The sequence below is a fragment of the Hippopotamus amphibius genome, chromosome 5, assembly GCF_030028045.1.
Source record: "Hippopotamus amphibius kiboko isolate mHipAmp2 chromosome 5, mHipAmp2.hap2, whole genome shotgun sequence".
Lineage (NCBI taxonomy): Eukaryota > Metazoa > Chordata > Mammalia > Artiodactyla > Hippopotamidae > Hippopotamus > Hippopotamus amphibius.
Window position 1 is genome coordinate 155352008 of NC_080190.1, and position 26435 is coordinate 155378442.

Consider the following 26435-nt stretch of genomic DNA (forward strand, 5'->3'; position numbering starts at 1 on the left):
CAGATAGTAAACAGACATAACAGGCCACACAGTTTCTGTCCCAGCTATTCCACTTTGCCACTGTAGCTCCAAAGCAACCAGAGACAGTGTATAAGTAAATGGCTGTGGCTATGTTCAAATAAAACTTCACTCACAAAAGCAGGTAGTTAGTGAATGCCAACTCCTACAATAGCTGATAGGACCTCGTTAAGTTGGGAACACTTTCATCTCAACAAAAGACAAGAGAGGATGACCTGGGGTAAAAGGGGTAGACTGTTCTAGATATTCTCCTTTTGCCCCTTCTAATCTGCTCTCTCTGCCTTACTCTGTACCCCAGGAGTTGCATTAACTGGGCACTAGCCCTCCGGCTGCTGGATGGAGTAGTCAACTGGGAGGCACAAAGAGGAAACTGAAAGCAGAAGAAAAGCGAGCTTCTTATATTTATTCCCAAAGGTTCCTCCCTGCTGGTCTGAGGGAGGCAGTAGCTCCACCCTTCTACCAAAGGCCACAGCTCCTGTACGGTAAGTCTTTCCTACAGGTACGGTAAGTTCTTGTAACTTCTCCCTTCCTTTATTCTTCCAGGTTTAGAAGTGATAACTGTTCCTCGTTGCAAACCTAGGGTGCTCCTCCAACTTTGTTGGTGTCTCTTCACCCTGTCTATTCTACGTAGTCCCTTTATTACTTTCCCTCAATTAATCTGCAGAATGTGCCTTCTGGGACCCTAGCCCATACGCCATCTAACCAATCTTTGCAATGGGAAACCTAAAAATTATCTACGGCTCCTTTCTAGCATTTCTAATAAGAGTCATCTGCAATTCTTTCTGCCTATCATTGTGCCAGGGGTAGAGGATGTGGAGAGGGGAACAACATTTGATTAAAGATGGCTCAATCACTTGCTAACTTCATGCCCTTAAGAAATTTACTTATCCTCCATTCTTTCAGCTGCTTTATTTATAAAAATAAGGATTAAAATAGTATCTATCTCATAGGATTATTGTGAAGATTAAGTGAGGTCATACACACAAAACTTTAGAAGATGGTCTTACATGTAGTATGTACATAATAAATGTTCACTATCAGCCAATCACGTCAACTCTATTTCTATGCCATTTCACTAATGATATCTCCATTCAGGCCTAAATCATTTCTACCCTAAATTATTACAGTAACCTCTTAACTAGACCCTTTAATTCTCATATCTTCCCTACCCAATTCATACAACACAACACACCTAAAATATCTTTCCATGAAGCATAAGGTAAATAATCATATGTAAGGGATTTTGAAACAGAAATTCCTTAAATGAGAATACTGAACTTAATGAAACTTTAAGGATCCTTATAAATCTAAGATTCTGTGATTCTAATGAAAAGGTTACATTTTTAAATACAGTTCATCTTAAGTAAAAGAGTCTGAGAGGGAAGTTGATGTCCTTGCTCAACAAAAACTGGCTCTCACTAAGATTCTGATTTTTTAATAAAGATCTCCCTGAGAGAATAAGTTATCTGGGTTATCAAGGACTTTCCTAGAATGAAGATATCAACAATCAATACATCTAAATTGGGGGAGGGGGGGTTACTAGGTTATCTAGAACTTCAGTATAAAGCACTGCTACCTAAACAAGGTCGGCCAAAAAATCAGAAAACAAAAGTGGCCTCTTAACAGCCAAGTTAGTAAGTCAGTACATGTGCCAAACAATTTTTTTATAGAAGAAATCTCACTATGGACTTATTCTTGTTTCATACACAATTCTAAAATGTTTGGTAATATACTTTCATATCCCACAACAGATTAAAAGAAATAAAACTTTAATCAGGAAACAGGAAGAAAAAGAAAAGGAAAGAGAACTGAGGTGGCAGCCAGTATAGTACAGCCATGGCCCTTGGAGTCATATACATTTGAATTCTAATTCTTACCTATTCTCAAAACACGGTTACCTGGACAGGAAAGCTGCTAAATACTGTAAAGGATGGACTGTTATTGCTTATAATTGTTGAGAGTACACTTACCACAACAGATTTTCTTTGGAAGTTTATGTTGTTGATGCAGACGACCTGATGGGTTGTATATTAAAGAGCAAAGAAAATATTTCAATTATTAAATAATGCACAATTCTATACAAGTATAAACAAGAACCATGTTCTGAGCAGCTCAAAATCACACTTATCTTTCATGTTAAAACCCTAGAAATTAGAGTAACTTGCTCATTTTAAATTTAGCAACAACCACGAAAATAAATTTCTTTGGACAAAAATGCAACTTAGTATTTTAAGAAAAAGGTTTATTAACCTGCAAGAAGCAGTAAACCTGATGAACTGCCCTCTCATTCAAAACATTTTCGCCCTACAAACACCATTTCCATCACCGTGAGTGGCTTCTAAGTTTCCCACTAGGCTTTCCAGGCCTACTAAGTCAGTTTTAAGCAATTACAAAATATAATTAATGGAAACCAAACATAGAAGAAGAAGAAAGATGAAAAAATACTTATAATTTATATGGCCTTGGGCTTTCAAAGCCCTTATCTCCTTTCTTCCTGTTCATTCTGGAGGGCTCTAAACCAGTCGGCGGCATGAAGGGATCCCGCGGTGCTCGGCTTCCCGGCTTCCCGGGGGGCGGCGGGGCATTACCGGTCTCCGGCAACTGGCACTCCGCGCTCCCCCGCGCTCCCAACAATCACGTCCCAGGCCGGGGCTCCCTCGGCACCCACGCCCGGCCCTGCCCGATCGGCCGCCGCCGCCGCCTCAACCTCCTTTCCGCGATTCGGCTGTGTCAGCTGAATCCGCCGAGCTTCTGTCACGGAGATGCTCCTCACACCTGCCCCCAACAGCGACCGCCAGCCGACATCTTGCTTGTCACCTCTGACCTCCGACGTCAGCGGAAGTGGGACAGCGGTGAGTGCGAGAGCCGGAAGTTTGCTGCCAGTGGGCGGGGCTTGCCTGGGTACAGGAGCTGTTGTGTTTACTCTTTCACATTTGAACAGTGGGTGAGAACTGTGAAAATTGAGGAAAGCTGACGGAGGTTTTGTGGGTGAGGCGAGCACAGCAGGAAGGAAAGGAGGAAACACTACATGTTAGAGGAATAAAGGTCTAGCGCCAACATGTTGAAAAGTATGGGGACAAGGTTTTCGAAGAGCCAGGAGCTGGGGGCTAGTAACGCGGGAGAGAGGAAGCCAGGAGAGGTGTGCCTCTGGTTTGCTGTGGAGAACGACACCATTAACTCACTGATGCTTAGGGATTTAGGCTGTAAAATACGGGATTAGACCTCAAGGAGTCTAACTCGAATTCCGGAGTCCGCACTAGGCACTGCTGCCTCAGTGTTTATTGAAAAAAATAAGTGGATTATATAGATGCAGAAGAATTTATTTAGACACCCGGAGAAGTATTTTGAAGCCATCGTATTTGCACTTCATATGCATGAGAATAAAACAGTTGTAAATTCCAATAACAGTTAAATCTTGGTTAATTGTGTTTTATCCATTAACTTTTTTTTAACTTTGGACCAGATTAACCTTGGCCTACCGCTTCCAACTGTCCTGCCCACAAGTTCATTAGCTAAGTTAAAATTAATTTGAACTTTGGTCTAAACGAAAACGCACTAGGAAAATAAAGATGTAAAGAAACTTTATCAAGCATTCCAAAACCAGCCAGAAATTACTTGTAGTTTTTAAGTATTACCTTTATTATAGGGTTATAAACTACTGTTAGCATTCCTCATGTAGGATTAGTATTGAAATGGGTCTTTTAGACTTATAAACATTTTAACACCTTTTTGCATGGAAAATGGAGAATATTTAGGGAGATGGATGCAGTTGGGTTAAAGCAAGGTCACTGGGTTAAGGAAAGAATGGGAGACAAGCAGAGAGGGAGTACACAAACTTTCATCCCCAAGTGCATATCTGAGGTAGGAGGAAGATGGGCCCCTGGGCTGGACAGGTGGTGTCTGTCAAGTGCAGTAAAACTGAAGCTTTGTTCTCCTGCCCCTCCAAGGACAAAGCCAGTGGCAGAGCTGAGCTCTACTGGAATAAAGAGATAAGGAGGAAACTGAGGTCAAGCAAAATTCCCAGACTACACAGGCACAGAAAGGCTCCTTGGAGGTCAAAAAGGGAGGGGGCACCACCCCGTAATAAGTGTGGACATGCCCCCACACGCCTCTGCAGTGGAATCCATCTTAGCAGAAAGTTGCACATGCATGCTAGGGAGTGTCCTAGAACAGCTCAGATGTGAGAAAAGAAACAAGATAATTAGTCACAGGTAAACAAAGACAGGAAGAACTGTCTTACATAAGTGATTTAAATCACCTCTTTACTGCGCTCTGCCTCATTAGGGAGGATGCCCACAACCTTTCTCTCCAGGTATGTATTTCTGCCTTGCATCTGTCTTAAACTGTTTCTCTATGTGCTCTCCCACTTATTATGCTGTGTCTCTAATAATAAACTCTGTACCTGTTTTCACAGGTTTTGCCTCCTAAAAATATGCTTGCTTTCAAACAGGGCAAGAGCCAGGGGAACTTTGCTTCTAGCCTCTAGGTTCTGGTGGTCTAGCAGCTAGGATTCCTGGTTTTTCATCCAGGCTACCCAGGCTCAATTCCTGGGTAGGGAATTAAGATCTCTCTTTAGGACCGCTTATTGCTGTCTCTCTGAAATCATATCGACATCAGCCAGGTGAACAGGAACCCCAACTGTCAAGCCAATTTCATCAATACAGCTAATTTAGGTAACCGATAGCATCATGTGACTTCCTGTTTTGGTGAAAGGTAAAAAGTAGAGGGGCACTCACTTAATAAATGACATTTAAATGAATAAATAAGTCTCTTTTAGGAAGCTATTACTATTTAGTTCTCCAAAAACTTTTAAATTTTTTAATGATTAGAATCAAATCCTAATGAAAGAAATGCAATCTTAAATATAAAAACAGCAAAACTCTTTTCTATAAATAAACCCATATAGACTACTGACATATATTAAATAGGAAATAACACTTTCTTTTATCCTTGTTTACACTGTGTACATAACATTAATATAACCTGAAAGATATAAAATACCCTATGACATTTAAGAAAAGAGAAGAGCAGTAGTTTTAAAATGTTTAACATGAGGAGAAAAAGAACTGGGTTTTTAAAAGTCTGGAATACAAATACATTAAAAAAAAAAAGCTTTCTCATATAACCAGCAACTTTACAAAGCAACTTCAGTCCCAAAGAAAAGACTGTTGTTCTTTTTAAGAAACGGGTCTTCTTGAGTTATAAACTTTAACACCATTTTGTATCGAAGATCGAGAATATTTAGTGAGTAATGCACCAATGGTTTGCTTCTCTCCACACAAATCTCTGTGGGAACAATAAAAAAATTAATGAACATCATAAATATTCTAAGGAACATTACACAATATTCACAGCACTAGTTATTTATATCTCTCTCCCCTAAATCCATCTTTCCAACAAACATAGGATGTGTGTTTGTGGGAGAGATAGGGTAGGGAGAGATTTCTAAGCCATAACTGAACTAGGTACATTACACGTATGTACTATCTCCAACCTTCACGGTAAGAGTATGAGTAATATATTATTTAATCCCATGTCAGATATGAGGAAACTGAGGTTCAGGTGGTAAAGGACAGAGCCAAATTTTGCAGCCAGCTTTGTTATGTCTTCAAAGTCTGTGTTTCTTCCATTATATCACACAGGCTCCAAATTAGACATATAAGCAATGTGATACAGCAGGGTCTAGACTCAGAGAACCTGGATACCAGGCTACCTGTGTGAGCTTGTCTAGGCTACCTACCCTACCTGAACTTTACCTTCCTCTTCTGTACCTCAAAGAAGAGAAGAGTTGGATTGGCACATCATGAGGGGAGGGAAGATAAAGGAGGCCCTGAGCTGGAGAAGGGAGCAAGGGCAAGGTCACGCAGGGCCTTGAAGAACATGAGAGGGAGTTGTAATTTAATTGTACACATAATGGGAAGCCAGTGGAGGGTTTTATTTCATGAAAAAGCTTAATGTGATCTAAGTTTTAAATAACGGAAGCAAAGAGTTGATGATTATCGAAGTTAGGTTGTGAGTACATGGAGCGTTCCTTAAATTTTACTATTACTTTTGAATATTTAAAATTTTCCAAAACTTTAAAAGGGGGCAGAGGAGAAGGGAGCAAAAACAGAAATAGGGAGACCAATTCAGAGGCAGGTATGAGATGATCTGTCAGGATTTGCTCACAGTTTGAACCAGGACGCAAGAGAAAAAAAAAGACAAGGATGATTTCTAAACTTTTTGCTTGAATAACTGGATTAATGGCACTTCTGGTAGCTGAGATAGGTTTGATGGGGTTAGGACAGCAGGAATCAAGAGTTCAATTATGAGCATGTTAGGTTTGAAATTCCTATTAGATATCCAAGTGGAAATTTAGATTAGGTAGCTAGATATAAGGATCCAGAGCTCAGAAAGAAGGTCAAGTACGAAGATAAAATTAGGAAGTCACTGGGCTTACATGAGAGCACCAAAAGAAAAACTATAAAATGAAGAGAAGATAGCTGAGAATAGAATGCTAGAGCACTCTGACATTTTAAAGACTGGGAAAACAAGGAGACATTAGCAAGAGATGGAAAAGAAGCTGCTTTGGGGGAGAAGGAAGAAGGCTGGTGTGTTTCAAGTAGGAACTGGTCCTCTATGTCAAATAGTATTAAGAGGCCAGGTAAACAAGGACAGACAATTGACCACTGAATGTAGAACGATAGATGCCATTGGGTTAAGGACCTGTCATTGGGTTAAGGAAAGAATGGGAGACAAAGAAGCAGAGAGTGAGTATACAAACTTAAAGGGAGCTTTCTTGTGAAGGAGAGCAGAGGACATGGGGTTCCGTAGACTGTTATTGTCTTTTAAGATGAACAGTATTATAGAATAACATGTGTTGCTGGGAATAATCCCGACTGTAGGGAGAAAGTGATAACACAATAGGGGAAGGGACAACTAGAGGATCCTTTAACAAGGCCAGAGGGGATGGATCTAGTGCAGAAGGAGGGTTGGCCCCAAGAGCAAGGGCAGTTCATGTATCACACAGGAGAGACGGCAGAGCAAGCGTGTGCACACACAGGAGGCTGGCAGATTGGGCCGAGGGAAAGAAGGTAGTTCTTGTCTTTTCTTGTCTGCTTCTGTTTTCTTAATAAACAAGGTCATAGGGACTTCCTTAGTGGCACAGTAGTTAAGAATCACCTGCCAATGCGGGGGACATGAGTTCAATCCCAGGTCCAGGAAGATCCTACAGGCCTCGGAGCAACTAAGCCCGTGCACCACAACTACTGAGTCCACATGCTGCAGCTACTGAAGCCCACACGCCTAGAGCCCATGCTCTGCAACAAGAGAAGCTACCGCACTGAGAAGCCTGCGCACCGCAACAAACAGAGTAGCCTCCACTTGCTACAACTAGAGAAAGCCTTTGTGCAGCAACAAAGACCCAACACAGCCAAAAAGTAAATAAATAAATTTATATTAAAAAAAAAAAGAAACAGGTCATAAGCTGAGGATGAAGAGGAAACAGGATGTATTGCTGCTATGAAAAGAGAAAAGAAGATGTACATGAAGTTCCAGTGGTAGAAAATGGTGCCTTGCCAGGGACCCTGCTAGTAACTTAAGTTTTTTTTTTTTGAAGTAAGCATTTTAATAAGCTAAATATAAACTAGGATATTACTGATAAGATGTATATTTAATTCAGTAAAACCAGAGGGACTATATAGAGATATCTTTTTAAAATCTTATACTTTTATTGATTATTATAGAAAGATAGTTTTAAAAATTAGACCAAGTCCTAATTACATATATATATGTATATATATATGCTAAACCAAAAAATCAAAGAGTAGTTAGAGTAGTTTTAGGATTGCCTTAACATTTGACAATATAAAACGGGTATAAAATTACATTATTATTAACAAATAATATTTTCTTTTTTTCCCCAGATCTTTATTGAAGTATAATTGCTTTACAATGTTGTGTTAGTTTCTGCTATACAACAAAGTGAATCAGCTATATGTATACATACATCCCCACATCCCCTCCCTCTTGAGCCTCCCTCTCACCCTCCCTATCCTACCCCTCAAGGTCGTCACCAAGCATTGAGATGACCTCCCTGTGCTATGCAGCAGCTTTCCACTGGCTATCTATTTTACAGTTGGTAGTGTATATATATCAGGGCTACTCTCTCACACTTAGTCCCATCACTTAAGTTCTTAAGTGAGACTGGCAAGCCCCATTGTGTTATTTTTCTCCAGGAAATTTCAGTTGCCCTGGTACAACTGAAATTTGCACCAGAGCAACTGAATAAGAAGAAAATTGGGTTTAATCTTTGTAGATTTTTGCCATCAAGTTATGACGAGACACAGAGATAAGGTCCAAGGAGTAGACTGTGTACAATAAGAGAAAGACTGATCCTGGAAACCAAGCTGAGGAAAGAGAAGAGAGAGGCCCCAAGAGGTGTAAGACACAGTGAGAAGTGGTAGTGTTTGTTAGTGGATTTGAGGTTGGTCCTGCAAGCAGTGACTTCAGGGCTAACTTGGACTTCTGCAGTCTGGCTTCTACCAAAATATTAAAGTAAGGCAGCAGAAAAGAAAGAAGGTAGCCATGAAAGAGGAGTGCTTGCCTTAGAGTCATAGGAGGGTCAAGTCGACTATATAGTCGACTGTGCCTCTAAGAGCTCCAGTTTGCAAGAAGAGCAAAGAAGTGATTCTAGAAGTAGAAGTAAGGAATACAGATGACACATCCCCTACCTCCTGGATCAGTAGTTGTGGAGAATGATAGAGAAGACAGCCACCACTCAAGAAAGTCTGGAAGGAAGCAGTGTCTTCAGGGAATACTCAGGAGAAAAAAAAAAGTTGTAATAATCTAAAATCCTGAGACAGGATAGAAAGCCCAGAGATAAACCCACGTACATGTGGTCAACTTATCTTTGACAAAGGAGGCAAGAATATACAGTGGAGAAAAGACAGCCTCTTCAATAAGTGGTGCTGGGGAAAGTGGACAGCTATTTGTAAAAGAATGAATTTAGAACATTCCCAAACACCATACACAAAAATAAACTCAAAATGGATTAAAGGCCTAAATGTAAGGCCAGACACTATAAAACTCTTAGAGGAAAACATAGGCAGAACACTCTATGACATATATGACAGCAAGATCTTTCTTGACCCACCTCTTAGAGTAAGGAAATAAAAACAAAAATAAACAAATGGGACCTAATGAAACTTAAAAGTTTTTGCACAGCAAAGGCAACCATAAATATGATGAAAAGACAACCCTCAGAGTGGGAGAAAATATTTCCCAGTGAAGCAACTGACAAACGATTAATCTCCAAAATATATAAGCAGCTCATACAGCTCAATATCAAAAAAACAGCGAACCCAATCCAAAAGTGGGTGGAAGATCTAAATAGACATTTCTCCAAAGAAGACATACAGATGGCCAACAAACACATGAAAAGATGCTCAACATCACTCATCACTAGAGAAATGCAAATCAAAACTACAATGAGGTATCATCTCACACCAGTCAGATTGGCCATCATCAAAAAAATCTAGGAACAATAAATGCTGGAGAGACTGTGGAGAAAACGGAATCATCCTGCACTGTTGGTGGGAATGTAAATTGATATAGCCACTATAGAAAACAGTATGCAGGTTCCTTAAAAAACTACAAACAGAACTACCATATGACCCTGCAATCCCACTACTGGGTATATACCCAGAGAATAACCATAATTCATAAAGATACATGTACCATAATGTTCACTGCAGCATTATTTACAATAGTCAGGACATGGAAGCAACCTAAATGTGATCGACAGATGAATACATAAAGAAGGTGTGGCACATATATACAATGGAATATTACTCAGCCATAAAAAGGAATGAAATTGTATTTATAGTGAGGTGGACAGACCTAGAGTCTGTCATAGAGAGTGCAGTCAGAAAGAGAAGAACAAATACCATATGCTAACACATATATGTGGAATCTAAAAAAATGGTATTGACGAACTCAGTGGTAGAGGAAGAATAAAGATGCAGAGGTTGAGAACAGACTTGAGGACATGGGGACATGGGGAAGGAGAAGCAGGGACATGGGGAAGGAGAAGCTGGAACAAAGTGAAAGAGTAGTATTGATATTTATATACTACCAAATGTAAAATAGATAGCTGGTGGGAAAAGCAACTGCCTAACACAGAGAGATCAACTCGATGATTGCTGGTAACCTAGAGGGGTGGGATAGGGAGAGTGGGAGAGATGCTCGGGAGGGAGGCTGAAGAGGGAGGGGATATGGGGATATATATAAATACAGCTGATTCGCTTTGTGGTACAGCAGAAACTGGCACAACAGTGTAACGCTATTATACTACAATAAAGATAAAATATATATATATATCTATCTCAACCAAAAAAGAAAAATCTAAAACCCTATGCCACTCACCATAAGAACAACAACAGTCAAAATCCATTTGTAAGAAATTACTTACTGAATATATGGAGCAATATCTTCTTCTGTCCACTTCTCCCTCAGAGAGAACAGACTATTAAAACGTTCCTGATTATCCTCAGGTAAATCATCTACTTTCAGCAAAAATATGATTTCTGGTCTTGAGTGTCTATCCACCAAGGCTAAACCCTGTAAGAAATTAGAAAAAGGGCAGTTCAAGTAATGGTCTAATGTTTAAAAATGACTCATTCTTTTACCTTACATTTAGCTTAGCCCAAGGTATTTAAAACGTCAGCCACATGAAACTTAACTATCCAGAAACTTACAATAGCCTTTTTCATAAAAAGAGCTCCTCTAAGCAGTGACTTACTTTCCCTTCTGTAATCTGGCTTTTACTACCACCAGTTTATTGTGATGACTCTAGTTCTAAAGGTCACTGATGACCTGTCATTACCAAATCCAGTGGTTTCTTGGATTCATCTCGCTGGCCCCATTTATTCTGTTAGTGTTGATCACTCCTTCCTCTTTAAGCCTGCATCACCATCTCATTATTTTTCTCCTTGCTTGATGTTGCAGTTCCCTGCGCCCCTACCCCATCCCTCTATTTGTTTTGCCGTCACTGTCCTGGGTAACCTCCTCTAAACCCGTGACTTCAACCACCACTTACTTACTTGCTAATGACTGTAATATTTGTATCTTCAACTCAAATCCGTCTTCCAAGCACCAGACCTCTATATCCAAACCTATATATGCACTCATCGTGTTGTCATCCAAACCTGTTCTCATCCCACTAATCCTAGGAAACCAGGGTATCATCCTTGATTCTGTTATTCAAACCCCACACCTAAGTGGTCACCAAATCTTACAGATTCTAAGGCCTCAACATTTCTCTATCCTTTCCCCATCACCTATTTCTTTGGCCAGTACTCTCTCAGTTAGGAGTAAAGTGTTGAAAACCTGGACAGTTCTCCTTTCTCATAATCTAGCCAACCTTCCATCCATCCATCCTCATTACTGTCATAGCATTCTTTCCAAAAGCACAAAACAGGTAGCGCTTCTAACTGATGCCACTCAATGGCCCCAAAGAGCTTTCTAGATAGAGTTGAAATTCCTTAGCATGGTCCATAGTGTCCTTCACCAACTCTCCAGTCATGCATCTCTACTATGGGTCCCAATTTTTATCCCTCCATACCTTGGAACATACTCTCCTGGATCCTTGTCTCTGCCCTTCCATCTAGAGTAATATGGAAGTAATATGCCTTTCAAACTCGGCAACTAAAACATTCATTCCTCCAGAAAATCATCCCTGATTGACCCGTCAGATGGATAAGCCCCTTTATTTGCTCCTGTGACGTCTTGTGCGTGGTACAGATTTTCCCATGTACAGATTGTTCTGCATTGTCAGAAGAGATATACATGTAATGTGCACCCCCATTGCCGGTTCCTAGGCCGAGGACCTAGATGTCACCCTGTGTGATGTCTTCTCCTAAGCATCTAGCATAGTGCCTAGATACAAAAGGAACTCCATACATACTAAGCAAATGCTTTCACTAACTTAACAAATTCTTACTGAGCATACACTACATGCCAGGCAATATGCTATATACTGGGAAGCAACAGTGAACAAAATTCTATCAACGTGGAAAATGAGGAACCACAGAATGAAACATTTTTCCAAAGCTAAGTGATGCATGCCATAAAGGAAAAATTCAGGATGTGATGGAGAATAAAACAGGCAGTATTTTTTTAGAATGAAGGAAGGCCTCCTTGATGAAGTGACGCAAAGATGAGTAGGAGGTGGCCAGGCGAAACTGGGGAGAAGTTTATTCCAGAACAAAAGGCTTTGTGTGCAAGTCCTAAGGTAGGAAAGAGCTTGATGATCTTAAAAATCTGAAAGAAGGCTGGTATGCAGTGGGCAGGAGAGAAAGTAGCAAGAGATGAAGCTACAGGAGACAATGTGAAGGGCCTTGTAGACCAAGATTTTATGTATTTTATATTGTATTATAAAACTCTAGATTTTAAGGGCTTCCCTGGTGGCGCAGTGGTTAAGAATCCGCCTGCCAATGCAAGGGACACAGGTTTGATCCCTGGGCTGGGAAGATTGCACATGCCACGGAGCATCTAAGCCCATGTACCTCAACTACTGAGCCTGTGCTCTAGAGCCCAAGAGCCACAACTACTGAGCCCGTGTGCGACAACTACTGAAGCCTGCACACCTAGAGCCCTGCTCTGCCACAAGAGAAGTCACTGCAATGAGAAGCCTGCACACCACAACGAAGAGTAGCCCCCACTGGCCACAACTAGAGAAAGCCCGTGTGCAGCAAGGAAGACCCAAGGCAGCCAATAAATAAATAAATAAATAAAATTTTTTTAAAAAAAACCCAACTCTAAAGATTTTATATCTTAAATGCAATGGGAAACCATTAAAATGATTTAGGCAAGATGTTCATCTAATCCAACTGGCATTTTTAAAAGATCGTTCTAGTAGCACTGCAGAAAATGGATTAGAGATGGGCAGTTAACAGTATGGAAGGACCACTTAGGGATGCTATTGCTATTGAGAGCTAAACAAACATGATAGTTTCAGCTAAGACGATGCTGATGGAAATGGAGAGAAAAGGATCAAAATGAGATACACCAGGTAGGAAACAGGATTAACTGTAAATGGGCCTGAGTGATCTGAGGTGACAAATGTTCTAAAACTAGATTGTGGTGGCTCGTAACTCACTAAATTTACTACAAATCCTTTTCAAAATGGTGAACCGTGATATGTAAACTATACTTCAATAAAGTGGAGTTTTTTGTTGTTTTTTTTTAAAGGATTTTTGTGATGGATTGAATGTACAGCACACTCCTAATGGGCAGCTAGAAAAATAAATCGGCTCCAAATTCAGTTCCAATGCAGGCTTCGTTTCACCTAGCAACCTGCTGAGTTACAGAGGTAATCACCATCGCCACCTTACCTTAAGCTGATCAAGCCTAGTTATCATTCCTTCAGGAACACTCTGTTGCCATACTTCTTGAAACTCGGCGAGGTTGAATTTCATGGCATTCTGAAGTAGCATTTGTGCTGTAGCTCTGCATATTTTATCTGCACTCAACTCAAAATAAACTTCACCTAAGGAAAAGGTATCAGAGTTTCACACTGGCTTCTGACAATTGATTATACTTCTGTTTCCTTTTCCTCAATGCAATTTCACATTAGCAATTATACACAACTCATCTCCCATCACCCCATAGAGTTCTTATTTTTAACAGGAAGACACTTGAAAAAGGCACACCAATTGTAGCACACAACTGTTAAAATACACATTAAAATACTTTCCCAATCTTACCTTCCTCTACATATTTCTTTCCATAACAGTTAAGACAGTGTTCGATCATTTCCCTGAAAAATTTTAAACACTCATTTGAAAAGTTTTCACATATGGATGCATTATTTTTTAAACACCATTGCTAACTAGAAACTAAGATATAAATTGGAAATACCAAAGGATTTTGATTCTAAAACTTTACATTAGAAACTAATTAAAATATACTGGAAAGCTACTATATGCCAGGCCCCATGCTATTTTTGCACAAATTATGTGAGCACATACTTATTACTATAAAAGCTTAAATATAATTATTCCTTTATATTTTTTTATGGCAGAAAAAAAAGATACACATTGATTCACCCCAGTGACCAAAATTCCCAGTCCTTCTTAGTTGTATATTTTTTAAATTTCTATAAGTTAGTAAAATACAAATAGTCCATGCCCTGGGTTTACTCCTACCCTGGAAAATAATTTTCTTCCCCTTAAGGAAATCTGGAAGGACAGTGAATAAAATACTTACTCTGGCTCCAATGGTCCAAGTTCCTGAAGGCATGTGTTCAAGGGAACCTTACTAAAAGACCAAGATTCAGAATCCACAAGCTGAGTTATGTGATTCAGAAGTTTCATCTCGTAATCAAATTCAAGAATCCTCCAATAACCTAGAAATTCCAAAAGTTATATTTACCAAAGGACATTTTAAACAAATGAATCGGCTGACAGATTGATAAAGCAGAGCACACTCTTGCCCACTGCAAAAAAGAGACACGAGAAGTCTTAGCTTTCTTTATAATTCTTTACCAACAATGCTTCTGTTTATGCTTTTCTCCCAATCACTACAAATTGTTTTGTTTTTTAAATTATTTATTTAATTAATTATCTATTTATTTATTTTTCGGCTGCGTTGGGTCTTTGTTGCTATGCAAGGGCTTTCTCTAGTTGTGGAGAGCGGGGGCTACTCTTTGTTGTGGTGCATGGGCTTCTCACTGCAGGGGGCTTCTCTTGTTGTGGTGCACGGGCTTAGTTGCTTCGTGGCTTGTGGAATCTTCCAGGACCAGGGATCGAACCCATGTCCCCTGCATTGGCAGGCGGATTCTTAACCACTGAGCCACCAGGGAAGTCCCCAGGTAGTTTTTAAAGAGGACTTTTCATGTGACTTATTTTGATTTTTTTTTCCCAAGTGCTTTAATACTCAATTATCTCACAATAATTTTGTCATTCTAAATGGAAATGTGGAAACCTGTAGCTGGTACAGTCATTTCATTAGAACATCATACACATGAGGTGAAGGTCATAGGTCGGATATCCCACACGGTGAACTCTGCTGGGGGGCACTGCCATGGTTACAACCCTCACATCGGCTGTCCTGGAGAGGTGTTCTCATGCTTATAAAAAAAGTCTACCTCACTCGAGAGATAACAGACTCCGAGGTACAATGTGGACCAGTGGCAAAATAAAGGCTGGGCATCAAGGTACACTTCCTATTCCTGTGAAAGATTATGAAATGCCACCTAACCAAAGTCACTGCCACCACCCTTGGAGAAACAAATCAAGTGCACACCCACCATTTCCAAGGCAGAATGTTCCTATTCTTATTCTGAAAAAACAAAGGCAATGTTAAAAAATGGAATGTGTGATGCAAAACTGAAAAAGAAAACTAGGGGAAAAAAATCTATGCACCCACCCCAGACACACACACCAAAATGTTATCCATTCCCATGCAATAAGTAAATAATGCAGAAGGCTGCGTTAAATCCATGTTTTTTTGTTTTTGTTTTTGTTTTAATCTTACCAGTCACAATACTCCTATACCATAGTACTTAGCAGCAGGCATCCACAATTAAAAACTTTATTTCCGATGCTTAGGACCAAATGTGTCTCAAGGAACCACAACAAAGAGCTAAGTGCTTCCAGCTAGTTCTAAAAGTCATGTGTAGCTGTTTTACTCAGCAGAATTTGCCACGTTTGCATTACGGTCTCACAAAAACTAATCTTGCTTGGAAGATTGTGAGCAAACTGAAGAGTGCATCCACCAAACCATGCCATTTCCTCCTTCCTGCTTCTCTGGGCAAGCTTAAGAGGGCTGAAAAATGCACACAAACATCTACTCAAGTATTACTGCAGGCCCAGATGCTGGGGGGAGGGGAGGAGGGGGGAATAAAAATAAAACTCCCACTCCACCACTCCAGACCAGAAGAAACTCAAAACACTAAAGAAGATACTACTGGGCTTCTCCACCAACCTCTGAGACTGACACACACCACTACAACTTTTACACAATTTTATTATATAAACTACTTACAACATATTCAAAAGTATGTTGAGTTATCACAAAAAGAAACAGATCTTCCAAGCAATTTGGAAATACAATAAGTTAATTCTGAACCAGGAGTTCAAGTACCTGGGTTTTATGCCTTATCCTGCGACTAACTCAACATGGGACCCTGGACAGGTCCATTTCTTTCCTAGGCCTTAGTTTCCTCACTTATTAGAAACAATGAAGGGATTAGACTACATGATATCTAAGACCTTTCCTGATCGAATATGGTTCTTCTATTACCACTTAGTCCAAAAAAAAAGGCCTATAAGGAGTGGATAAATCACTGGTCAGAGACTGACCTCCTTGTGTAAAGGTGATCACATGTAGTCTCTACCCCACACCCAAAACTACAAATATCATCTGTGAGCCCAAGAGAAGAGTAAATAAATAGCATGCAACAGCAATAAACAGTTGAAGACACCCCAAAACTCTTTTATATGATGCCCAATTTCATCATTATTAATAACAGTAAGTCATGCTACCTCCAATGTCACAGGCATTTAGAACTTGTAATTGGGCCATTATTTCTTCCTTACTTGCCTGAATTTGATCAAGCAAATCTTCAGTTGTATACTGAAACAAGAAAAAAAACAAAACAAAACACGTTTTAAGGGCAAAGAACTTTATGAACTTTTTTTTTTTTAACTTATTGAATTTTGGGAAATAAACACATAGGATAGATTAAGGTAATATTTATAGGTACCCTAGCTTAATTTCTTTTGTTAATGTGTAATGATGACTATACAAAATCAGTGGATATCTTAGAAGAAAACATAGGGCAAATCTCTGTGATGTTGGTTTTGGCAATGATTTTAGATATGATACCAAAAACACCAGCACAGAAGATAAAGACATAATGTGAATTTCATCAAAATGAAAATTTTTGTACTTCAAAACATCATCAACACAAAAGGACAAATGTGGTAAGATTCCACTTACATGGGAGATTTGGCATAGGCAAATTCACAGGGACAGAAAATATTGTTAGAATAGTGGCTGCCAGAGAGCAAGAGGCTGGAGAAACTGGGAGTTAGCGTTTAATGGATACACAGTTTCAGCTGGTGAAGATGAACATTTTCTGTAGATGGACTGTGGTGATGGTTGTAGAACGATGTGAGTGTATGTAATGCCACAGAACTATACAGGTAAAAACAGTTAAAACAGTAATTTTTTTTTCCTTTATCTTTTGGCCACACCACGCAGCTTGTGGGATCTTATTCCCCAACCAGGGATCGAACCCAAGCTCCCTGCATTGGAATCGCGGAGTCTTAACCACTACACCACCAGGGAAGTCCCTAAGTTTTTTTGTTTTGGGGGATTTTTTTTTTGGCCATGCCATGTGGCGTGTGGAACTTCCCTGACCAGGAATCAAACCCAGGCCCCCTACAGTGGAAGTGTGGAGTCGTAGCAGTGGACCACCAGGGAAGTCCTAAGATGTAAATTTTATGTTCTCTTCATTTATACAATTAAAAAAAAAAAATCAAGAAAGTGAAAAGACAACCCACAAAACAGGAGAAAATATTTGCATATCATATAGCTGACAAGGAACTTGTACATATAGAACTCTCTATATAAAGAGCTCTCCTACAATTTAGTAATAAAAAAACAAATAACCCAATTAAAAATTGGGCAAAGGAGTTTATGTATAGATATTCTCCAAAGATACAAAATCAACAAGCACAGAAAAAGATGGTCAACATCATTAGTCACTAGGAAAATGCACATCATAACCACAATGCTACCACTTCAAATCCATTAGGATGGACAAAGAAAAGACAGACAGTAACAACTGTTGTCTAGAAACTGGAACCCTCAACCAACCGAAATGTAAAACATGCAGCCACTTTGAAAAACAGTCTGGCAGTTCCTCAAAAGGTTATATAGAGTTACCACATGATCTGTCAATTCCACTCTTAGGTAGATACCAAGAGAAATAAAAATATAGGTTCACTAGAAACCTGTACATGAATGTTCACAGCAGTGTTATTCATAATAAGCAAATAATCAATAATAATAAAAAGTAGAAGCTACCCAGATGCTCATCAACTGATGAACTGGATGAATAAAATATGGTATATCCATAAAATGGGGTATTATTCAGTAAGAAAAAGGAATGAACTACTGATGCATGCTACAACACAAATATAAACCGTGAAAACATCATGCTAAATCAAAGAAGCCTATCAGAAAAGGCCACTTATTGATTCTATTCATATAAAAGGTCCACAAGAGGCAAATCAATAGTGGCTGCCTAGGGCTGAGGTGGGAGAGGGAAGAAGGGAAAGGTAGGATTGGAAGGTTAGAGCTAAAGGGTACAGGGTTTCTTTGGAGGGTGATGAAAATATTATAAACTTCATCGTGGTGATGATTGCACAACTCTGTGAATGTACTAAAACCACTGAATTATCCACTTTAAAATGAGTGAATTGCTTGGTATATGAATTATATCTCAATAAAGCTGTTACAAAGAAAAAAATTCAGTCTATCAAACTTCTAATACAAATATGGTCTTCAGAATACCAGTGGAGTTCTATCACTTCGAGTTACATTTAAAACTTAAAAATTTTTTTACTTTGTTTATAAGTATTTTTCCATACTTCCAAGAGTTAGTCAATTCTGACATTAGAATAAAAACACTTTCCATTTTCACAATGGGTTTTCTCAAAAGCCCCAATTATAATTTTTAATTAAATAAAAATTTTTAATCTCTAAAAAAGTATTATTTCAGGAACATGAGAAACTTTCAGCTATATAAATGTCACCATCTTGGACTTGCTTTAAAGTACTCCAGTAAAAGGGGGGATAAAAGGTGGAAGGCAGCAGGGGGGAATGAAGAAATGAGATTGACAAAATATTGATAAATGTTCAACAGAGTGATGAATATATGGGGGTCTTTCTGTTTTGGGGTATGTTTGAAATTTTCATAATGTAAATTTTTAAAAGAATGTAAAAAAAAAAAAGAAAATGTCACCATTAAGTTATAGCTCTATTTTTTAAATTCGAAATAAAGAAATGAAAATAATAGTCTTACTTTTGAGTGATTTGAATCCTTTTCTTTTTGACTGTCAGGTCCTTCATAGGTATTTTCCATCAAAAGTTTCTTTAGCTTCTTTAATTTAGGTCTACATCTTCTTAATTCCCAGTAATTATTAGAAAAACCAAAGATCTAGAAATTACAAATACATTGTAGTGTTTTAGAGGCCATTCTAAAAGAAAACTTCATATAAAATTTCATCCAACCCATCTGCCCTCCATAAGAAGAAAAGGGAGCCAAGGTATTCTGTTTTCTGTTGAGAAAGCCCGCATCCAGCCATCTCAAGTAGATGAATGGGTATTTTCAGAAAACATCTTTTCAGACCCCAGTTAAGAAGACACTGCCAACACAGTGAGACTGGATAACTGAGCTTCTATATCTCAAGTATACTCTGGAAACTTAAGAGTATGCCCAGAAAAAAAAAAAAGTATGCCCAGAAAAGAATGACCAGGATGGTAACAATTCTGCAAACCAGGCAGAAACAACAGAAAATATATTTAGGCTATAAAACAGAAAATAAAGAAGCGGAGACATTATCACAATAATGAATACATGATAAAGGGAAGGGGGGTACCCTTGTTCTGTGCTGCTCATGATGCCAAAATTAAGACATTAAGGAAGAAGGAAATGAACTTGTCTTGAAAGATAAGTCCAATGCAAGAAATTCCCACTACTTAGAATTACAACTAATTCCTTACTGGACTTGAGAAACAGTGAGAGGCTTATCACTCAAAGAAATCCAGGTGATAGTAGCTAAGTGATGGATAAATATTTCTGATCCCTCTCTATATCTCCACGACTTGCCCAATGTCTAACACTTAGTAGGTCCTCAATAACTGTTACACATGAAAGAAGGGGAAAAGGCTGAAATGGATTGTCTCTGAGGTACCTTCTAACTCTAACATGGAAGGTCAGGGGATGCATCCACTCTAAATCTAGTAGAAGCCTTGCTTGACAAGATAAGGCCCAGAGACTGATGGAGATGCTGCTGAATCTAAGAAAAGCTTAAAGACCAAAACAGAAAGATTGATGTCATCCACAGTTCACGAATGGGCAGCCTCTTGGCTGTATCCAATGCACAGATGTTAGTGTGTGCTTTTGTGTTGGGGAAAAAGGGAGGTTTAATATAAAGTTTTAATTAGCTGCCAACATTGAAAAATAAGAAAATTCTGCCCCCTAAAAATCTAAATTTTAAGCTTCACTTGGACAAAAGAAATCAGAAGATCTGGCAATGCTGGGCCTGCTTTCCCACGAGACCAAGAAGTGCCCACATATCTATTAGCGGCTCGTATGCTCCAATCTGCCATAGATCCACCCATTCCCTATAACTCCTGAGACTGGGTATCTACTACTATTTATCAACGCCAGCCTGTTTCGCTCATGTGCATTCCTTACCCAGACTTTTTAGGCCCCTGAAGTGCAACCACAGATTAAAAAACCTTGGTTAGTAGACCTTTATTAAGTTTTACTCAGTCTCAGAACACAGAATTCCCATAAGAGCTCAAAGATACTCACAGATGCTGTTAAACCCTCACCCAAAACACCTACAAAACAGGTACAGGATGAGAAAAATAACACCTTTTCCAAAAGGATGTACGGTCAATATTTCTAGTTAAATTACAATGAAAGACATAACCCTACAAAAAACAAAATACAATATTTACTTGCAGTTCTTCCATTCTAGCAACATCATATGAATCACTGAAATGTCCCAGTATTTTCTATTATTTCGATTCCAATTCTATTTTTAGGAAGTAGCTGGCCTAACGTTATTCTAATAGAATTAAGGGCTGTGCTTTGATTGTATACGTGGTAACAGTCTAGCCAGGATGGAGCCTTTTGCTTGGTATCTGCTAGTAGTAGTCGCCAAAATAATTAAAAATTTGTTATACAAGGCTATGAACAGTAATGAACTAAACCAACTTCAAAGGTGAGAAAACCACTTCTCTCAAAAACAGATTTCTTCATTCTCTACCTCATCTAATACACTAGTTATGGCTTAGGGAGTCTCCTTTCAAAACCTATCCACAGCAAAACTTACTGAAAATAAGAATGAGTCACCTAAGTGGGGAAAGTGGGGAGGGTTGCGGGGGAGTGAATTGGGACTGCCATATATACATTACTAATAAGAAAAAAAATATCAAATTGTACACTTTAAATACATGCAGTTTATTGTATGTCAACTGTATCTCAATAAAAGTTCTTAAAAAAAAAAAGAATGAGTCACCTAATAGCAACTTCTGTCTATTACAGAAAATGGTCAGCTTATCTAGGACTTAAGACTCTGATTGGGAAAATAAAGACAACTTTACAGGACTCCAAACAAACAAAAATAATGCTGAGAAATTTCCAGATTCTCTGCGATTGTACACGTCACACCTTAAGTTTTTAAAGGCAAGATCAGCACATGTGTTGTCATTCTAATATAAATCAGGAAACAAAACAGTACCTCAGTGTGAATAATATTACAGTGTGTTTCTTCCATCTTGAGCTGGTCTGGAGTTTTACAACCAGGAATAAAAAGCAACATATTGGAAGTGTCTGCTATTTTCAGGTCATACGTTTTGTCTTTACTGCATACAACGGCCTGTTCATCCTTATCACCACGAATCACAAGACTGTAGGAAAGTGGGGAAAGAAAATACAGGGTTTATTGAGACACCAATGGACATCTTCATTATAAACAGTTCCAAAACCCTCTAGGCTTCTAGAATTTAAAGCTAAGTCTTAAGGCTGTGTCTGGCCCCTCTTCTCACACAGCCCTCCCACAATGATGGGCTCCGCAGATCAAAGACTGGGCCAACTGAGACTCAGTGGGGCACCAGGTGGCCTCACTAAGGAAAAATAACTCCACACGGGCCAAAAAGATCCAAAGAGGCCCAAAGGCCAAATGTTACCACGCAGCGTCTTTGTGCAAACTGCTGGGAAGAGCATCCAGAAGCTCAGTCAAGATGGCACAATTTTCTAAAATTGCTGAAGCAATACTTCTCACACTTATGAGTAGGCATGTTAGGGAACCTTGTTAAAAAGCAAATCAGGATGCAGTGTCTGGGATGGGACCTGGGATTCTGCATTACTAATAAGCTCCCAGATGATGACCATGCTGCTGGTGCTGGTACCCACCCAAGAGTGGTCCTTCTTGTTTTGGCCTGAGTATTCCCTAACAATCAAAGGAGCACACCCTGGCCTAATCATGACCTAGGCTGCAAAGAAAGTGGGACCTGGAGAAAAGAAGGCTGTAATGCTGAATGAAAAACATGAAAGTGGTATGTTTACAAACTAGACTAAATGATGTCTCTGACAAAGGGTCACAGGTGGAAAAAAGCAAGAAGAAGGAAGAGGGGAAGGATAAAAGCAAGGAGGTGGAACAAGAAAAACAAATGATGAAGATAATGGAAGTCTTCCCTGGTGGCACAGTGGTTAAGAATCCACCTGCCAATGCAGGGGACATGGATTCAATTCCTGCTCTGGGAAGATCCCACATGCCGTGGAGCAACTAAGCCTGTGCACCACAACTACTAGGCCTGTGCTCTAGAGCCCATGAGCCACAACTACTGAGCCCACGCACTGCACCTACTGAAGCCTGTGAGCCTAGAGCCTGTACTCTGCAACAAGAGAAGCCATCACAATGAGAAGCCTGCGCATCACAACGAAGAGTAGCCCCTGCTCACCACAGCTAGAGAAAGTCAGTGGGCAGCAACAAAGACCCAATGCAGCCGAAAATAAAGTAAATAAATAATTTTTTAAAAAAGATAATGGAGATGACAAAAAAGGAGTTGATTCTAGTAGTTCTCCTTGTCTATAAAGTATTTAACCATCCTGTACACAATTCTCTTCTTTTAAATAAATAATAAAAAACCTGAAATAGAAGACTGAAAATTTTTTTAAACTAATCCTTAAGTGAAAATAAAAGGTTTTTTAAAGCTTCGGGTAACAATGTTTAGTAGTTCCAAGCAACTACTCTTAACATTTATTTCCACATTGCACTATCCCTGCTTTCAAATACTGTATTTTGTTTAAAACTATTCCCCTCCTCTGCAAAAAAAAAAAAAAAAAAAAAAAATTTAAAATACATGTTTTCATTCTGGCTTTTGCCAGCTAGACTAACTATAACTGGACAAAGGAGAACCTCGTATTTGAAGTGTTTCTCAAATTCCTGCCGGCTCAGCTGGGATGAAAACCCATGAGAGACATTCTCCTTCAGTTCCCTTAAAGATACTTTATTGCTAGCATCTGAAGACTGGCCTGTTAACTACAATATGGTTAGATGAATAAAGTAGGAAAAGTGAAAGCCTAAAGGATTCAATTTTAAAAAGCCTACCAGAGAACAAGCTATACCTAATAAAAAACTACACTAAATAAAAGGTGTTGGAGGAACACCAGTGCAGAACAAAATTAAACCAGAGCCCCTAACTCCTCATTTCCAGGGACTGCACAAAGTTGAGAGAATGGACTTTTCCTCTATGTTTTTTTTAACCCATGATCTTGCAGCGAATGTTTAGCTGACCTAGAATTAGAAACAGCTCCAGATCCCCACTGAGTGACCCCAAGCAAGTCCGTTTTTTGCGGTCCTTTCACAATTAACAAGTCTGTAAAAACAGCTTTAAACGTATTCCCTCAAAGTCCTATCTACTGCCTGCGTAAAATAAATATAAGTAGAAGGCAGGACGAACTCTATAAACGTTGGGTACCATTATTTACCATGTAAAGCCCCATATTACCACGGGACCTTAAGGTAGAATGGCAAAGTGTTCTCTGCTGTGCCTGGCCTCACGGTTAACATCTCCAAAACTTCCCCGAGGCTCTATTTCCTACCTTGTTCCCGCTAACAGAGGCCTGCAAGATCGGTCCCATCAGTCCAGCTGGACTGGTAGTGGCGCTGACTCCTCGGGAGAAGGCAGCCTGCTGGGGGATCAGGCCACCGGCCTGCTGTGAGGGCCCTGGTCAAATCCATGCACCTCTCTGGCCCCAGCTTCCCCATCCTGTGTTTCCCCGCAGGGAAATCAGGTGGCGGGCCCGAGACTGGAGGCGGCAGACCCCCGGCCCCGGCTCACCTGTGCCCCGCCTCCACCTGCTGGCAGAGCGCGGGCTCCAGCTCGAGCAGGCAGAAGTCGCCGGCGGCGGCGCTGGCCCCGGGGCCGAAGCCCAGGCAGTGCACGGTGGGCAGCAGCTCGGCCGCGTTCAGCTTGGCGATCTGCAGCGTCGCGTCCACCTCGTCGCGGGTCCTGCTCATCCTTGCGCCGGGGTCGGGGCGGGGGGCGGAGGGGGATCCCGCCGCGCGCGAGGAGCCGCAGGTTTAAGGCAAGAAAATCCAGCTCCCCGGGGCGGCCGCGACCCTGCGAAACACACCAGAGATGGAACAGCCTGTTTCAAAAGCGCGCCTAGGCGGCTGGGGGCGTGTTTCCGGGGCGGAGCGCGCCGCGGGGGCGTCCCCGCGAGGGCCCGAAAGCGTCCCGGGGGTTCGCGGCGCCCGGCGGAGGACAGCCGGGTTGCCCCAGGCCGAGCCTCGGTGGCTGGAAGCAAGCCCGGCCTCCGCGGGGCGGCCTCGGCGGCAGCGGAAACGCGACCCCGCAGGGCGCCACGTGAAACCTGCTCCCACCCCTTCCGCTGCCCGCCTCCGCGCCGCGTTTCGCGCCAGTGCCATTTCCACGCCTTCAGAACAGTCGCGTCTTCAGCCAAGGGCCCGCCCTGCTGTAAGCACTTTGCATGCATGATGTCACGAATCCTTCCCCACAGCCCTGGCAAGTGGGCCCATTTATTTTCCGTTTTGCAAATGACGAAGCAAGCTCTTTGCCCCAGGTGGCACAGCCGGGAGGTAGTAAAGTCTGATTTCTAGCCTTTAGTCTACTACGGCTCTAAAAACATCCCTCTGGGTTTGTGCAAACACCTTGGACCGGAGGTGAAGGCCTGGTAGAATAGGACAGGGCATCTCACTTCTTTGGGTCTGGGGACCACTCATTATATCTGGGAGTCTAAGACTCGGATTAGATCCATCCATTCATTGAGTACCTAGTCTGTGCTGAGTAGCAGGTGAGGGGCTCAGACCCCGTGTCAAGAGGAAAGAACTTTTCTGCGGCTGGCAAGACCCTGCAGTGTCCTGGGGAAACAAACTCACCACTACAAGGTGTGTAAAGTGCTCCCTTGACTTTCTGAGGTGTCTTCTTAATACATCAAGACAAGACCTTCTACTAAGCCTAGATGTTAGGCTGTGCTGAATGTAGCGTTTTTCCTCCAGCAGATCTGCACAAGCTCAGGTACACGGTATGCAACTTTAGATCTAAGATATTTGACTGCCTCTCTGCCATCTTTTTTTTCCCCCTGTTTATTGAGCAATTTTGGTTTTGTTGCTTCTTATTTTGTTTCACGGTCTTTCATTGCATTGATCTTGTTTGATTTTTTTCGCTCTGGCGATTTGAAAGGTCTATATCCTGCCTCATCTGCTACAGCTTCCCTCTTTTGAAGGCTTCCTCCTAGCAAGAGGTACAGGGGCTTCCAATGAGATCTTTCACCATGATGCCTCCCACCGTTTGGGCCTCTGTTAGCCTGGCATGTTCTTCTCTTCCTTCTTTTCCTGCTTAACACCTGTTCATCTTCTTGCGAGCACTGCCTGAGAGAACTTCCTGAAGATGCTGAAAATGTTCTATATCTGCACAGTCCAATTTGGTAGCTACTAGCCACTGGTGGCTTCTGACTACTTGGAATGTGGATAATGTAAATAAGGAACTGAATTTTAAATTTTATTAATTTAGTTAATTTAAATAAACACAGGTGACTAGTGGCTACTGCATTAGATCATTTGACTCTGGGTCAATGGTCACTTCTGAGAAATCTTTCTCTGACCTCCCTGATCAGGTGAACTCTGTCAAATATATATCTCATGGCAACAGGTACTTCTTATTCCTAGATTTTAAGTAAATTGTAATTTTACATTTGTGTGATTCCTTAATGTGTTTTGTTCAGTTGGGTTTTTTCTGGGTTTTTTTTTTTTTTTTTCTGAGAGCATAAGCTATATAAACTTCACTAGGATATGTTTTCAGTCATCATTAAGCAGAGTGCCCAGAACATAATGGATTTTCATATATCTTTGTTGAACAATTGAATGAATGAATAAATGAATGCATCATGACAATGGTTACCTCTAAGGAGGGGAATGCAGAGGGACTGCAAAAGGATTTCTAGTTTTTCTTTACCTATCAATTGTAACACTGAGAGCATGTACATGCATTAAACATGTATAACCAAATACATTTAAAATATTTTCCCTCAGTATTACAAAACCTGACATACAGACAAATAATTTAAATGGACAGGTAATAAATCATACATAAGTGAAGAAGGG

The 26435-nt window shown here is 40.4% G+C and overlaps 2 protein-coding genes across 8 annotated transcripts in view; both read right to left on the bottom strand.

Annotated features, from left to right (window-relative positions):
* Window positions 1-2841, bottom strand: part of TAF2 (TATA-box binding protein associated factor 2) — a 92934-nt gene extending 90093 nt beyond the window's left edge. For all 6 annotated transcript variants that reach the window (XM_057735469.1, XM_057735466.1, XM_057735468.1 and 3 more), the window contains exons 1-2: window positions 2467-2841; window positions 1989-2042 (exon numbers count right to left, since the gene is read on the bottom strand). In XM_057735469.1, coding sequence (XP_057591452.1) covers window positions 1989-2042; window positions 2467-2550 — 138 coding nt within the window. In that variant the 5' untranslated portion in view covers window positions 2551-2841. The remainder of the gene's footprint in view (window positions 1-1988; window positions 2043-2466) is intronic.
* Window positions 2842-3465: 624 nt separating this feature from the next.
* DSCC1 (DNA replication and sister chromatid cohesion 1) lies at window positions 3466-24639 on the bottom strand. 2 transcript variants are annotated; one of them, XM_057737591.1, is made up of 9 exons: window positions 24151-24639; window positions 21546-21714; window positions 19094-19228; window positions 16545-16635; window positions 14266-14404; window positions 13764-13816; window positions 13392-13546; window positions 10469-10617; window positions 3466-5304 (listed from the first exon to the last, which is right to left on the bottom strand). In XM_057737591.1, the coding sequence occupies exons 1-9, from the start codon at window positions 24327-24329 to the stop codon at window positions 5196-5198; spliced, it is 1179 nt and encodes a 392-aa protein (XP_057593574.1). In that variant the 5' UTR covers window positions 24330-24639; the 3' UTR covers window positions 3466-5195. The 2 variants fall into 2 exon arrangements, with proteins under 2 accessions (XP_057593574.1, XP_057593575.1); XM_057737592.1 differs by lacking the exon at window positions 10469-10617.
* Between the last annotated feature and the right edge of the window lie 1796 nt (window positions 24640-26435).

Bases quoted from the DNA above. Each gene is read 5' to 3' on its own strand.
- DSCC1 (XM_057737591.1), bottom strand. From the start codon at position 24,329: ATGAGCAGGACCCGCGACGAGGTGGACGCGACGCTGCAGATCGCCAAG. The intron at 19,229-21,545 runs GTACTGTTTTGT...TGTAATTTCTAG, and splicing joins GTAATATTATTCACACTGAG to ATCTTTGGTTTTTCTAATAA. The intron at 13,817-14,265 runs GTAAGTATTTTA...AAAATTTTTCAG, and splicing joins CTTGGACCATTGGAGCCAGA to GGAAATGATCGAACACTGTC.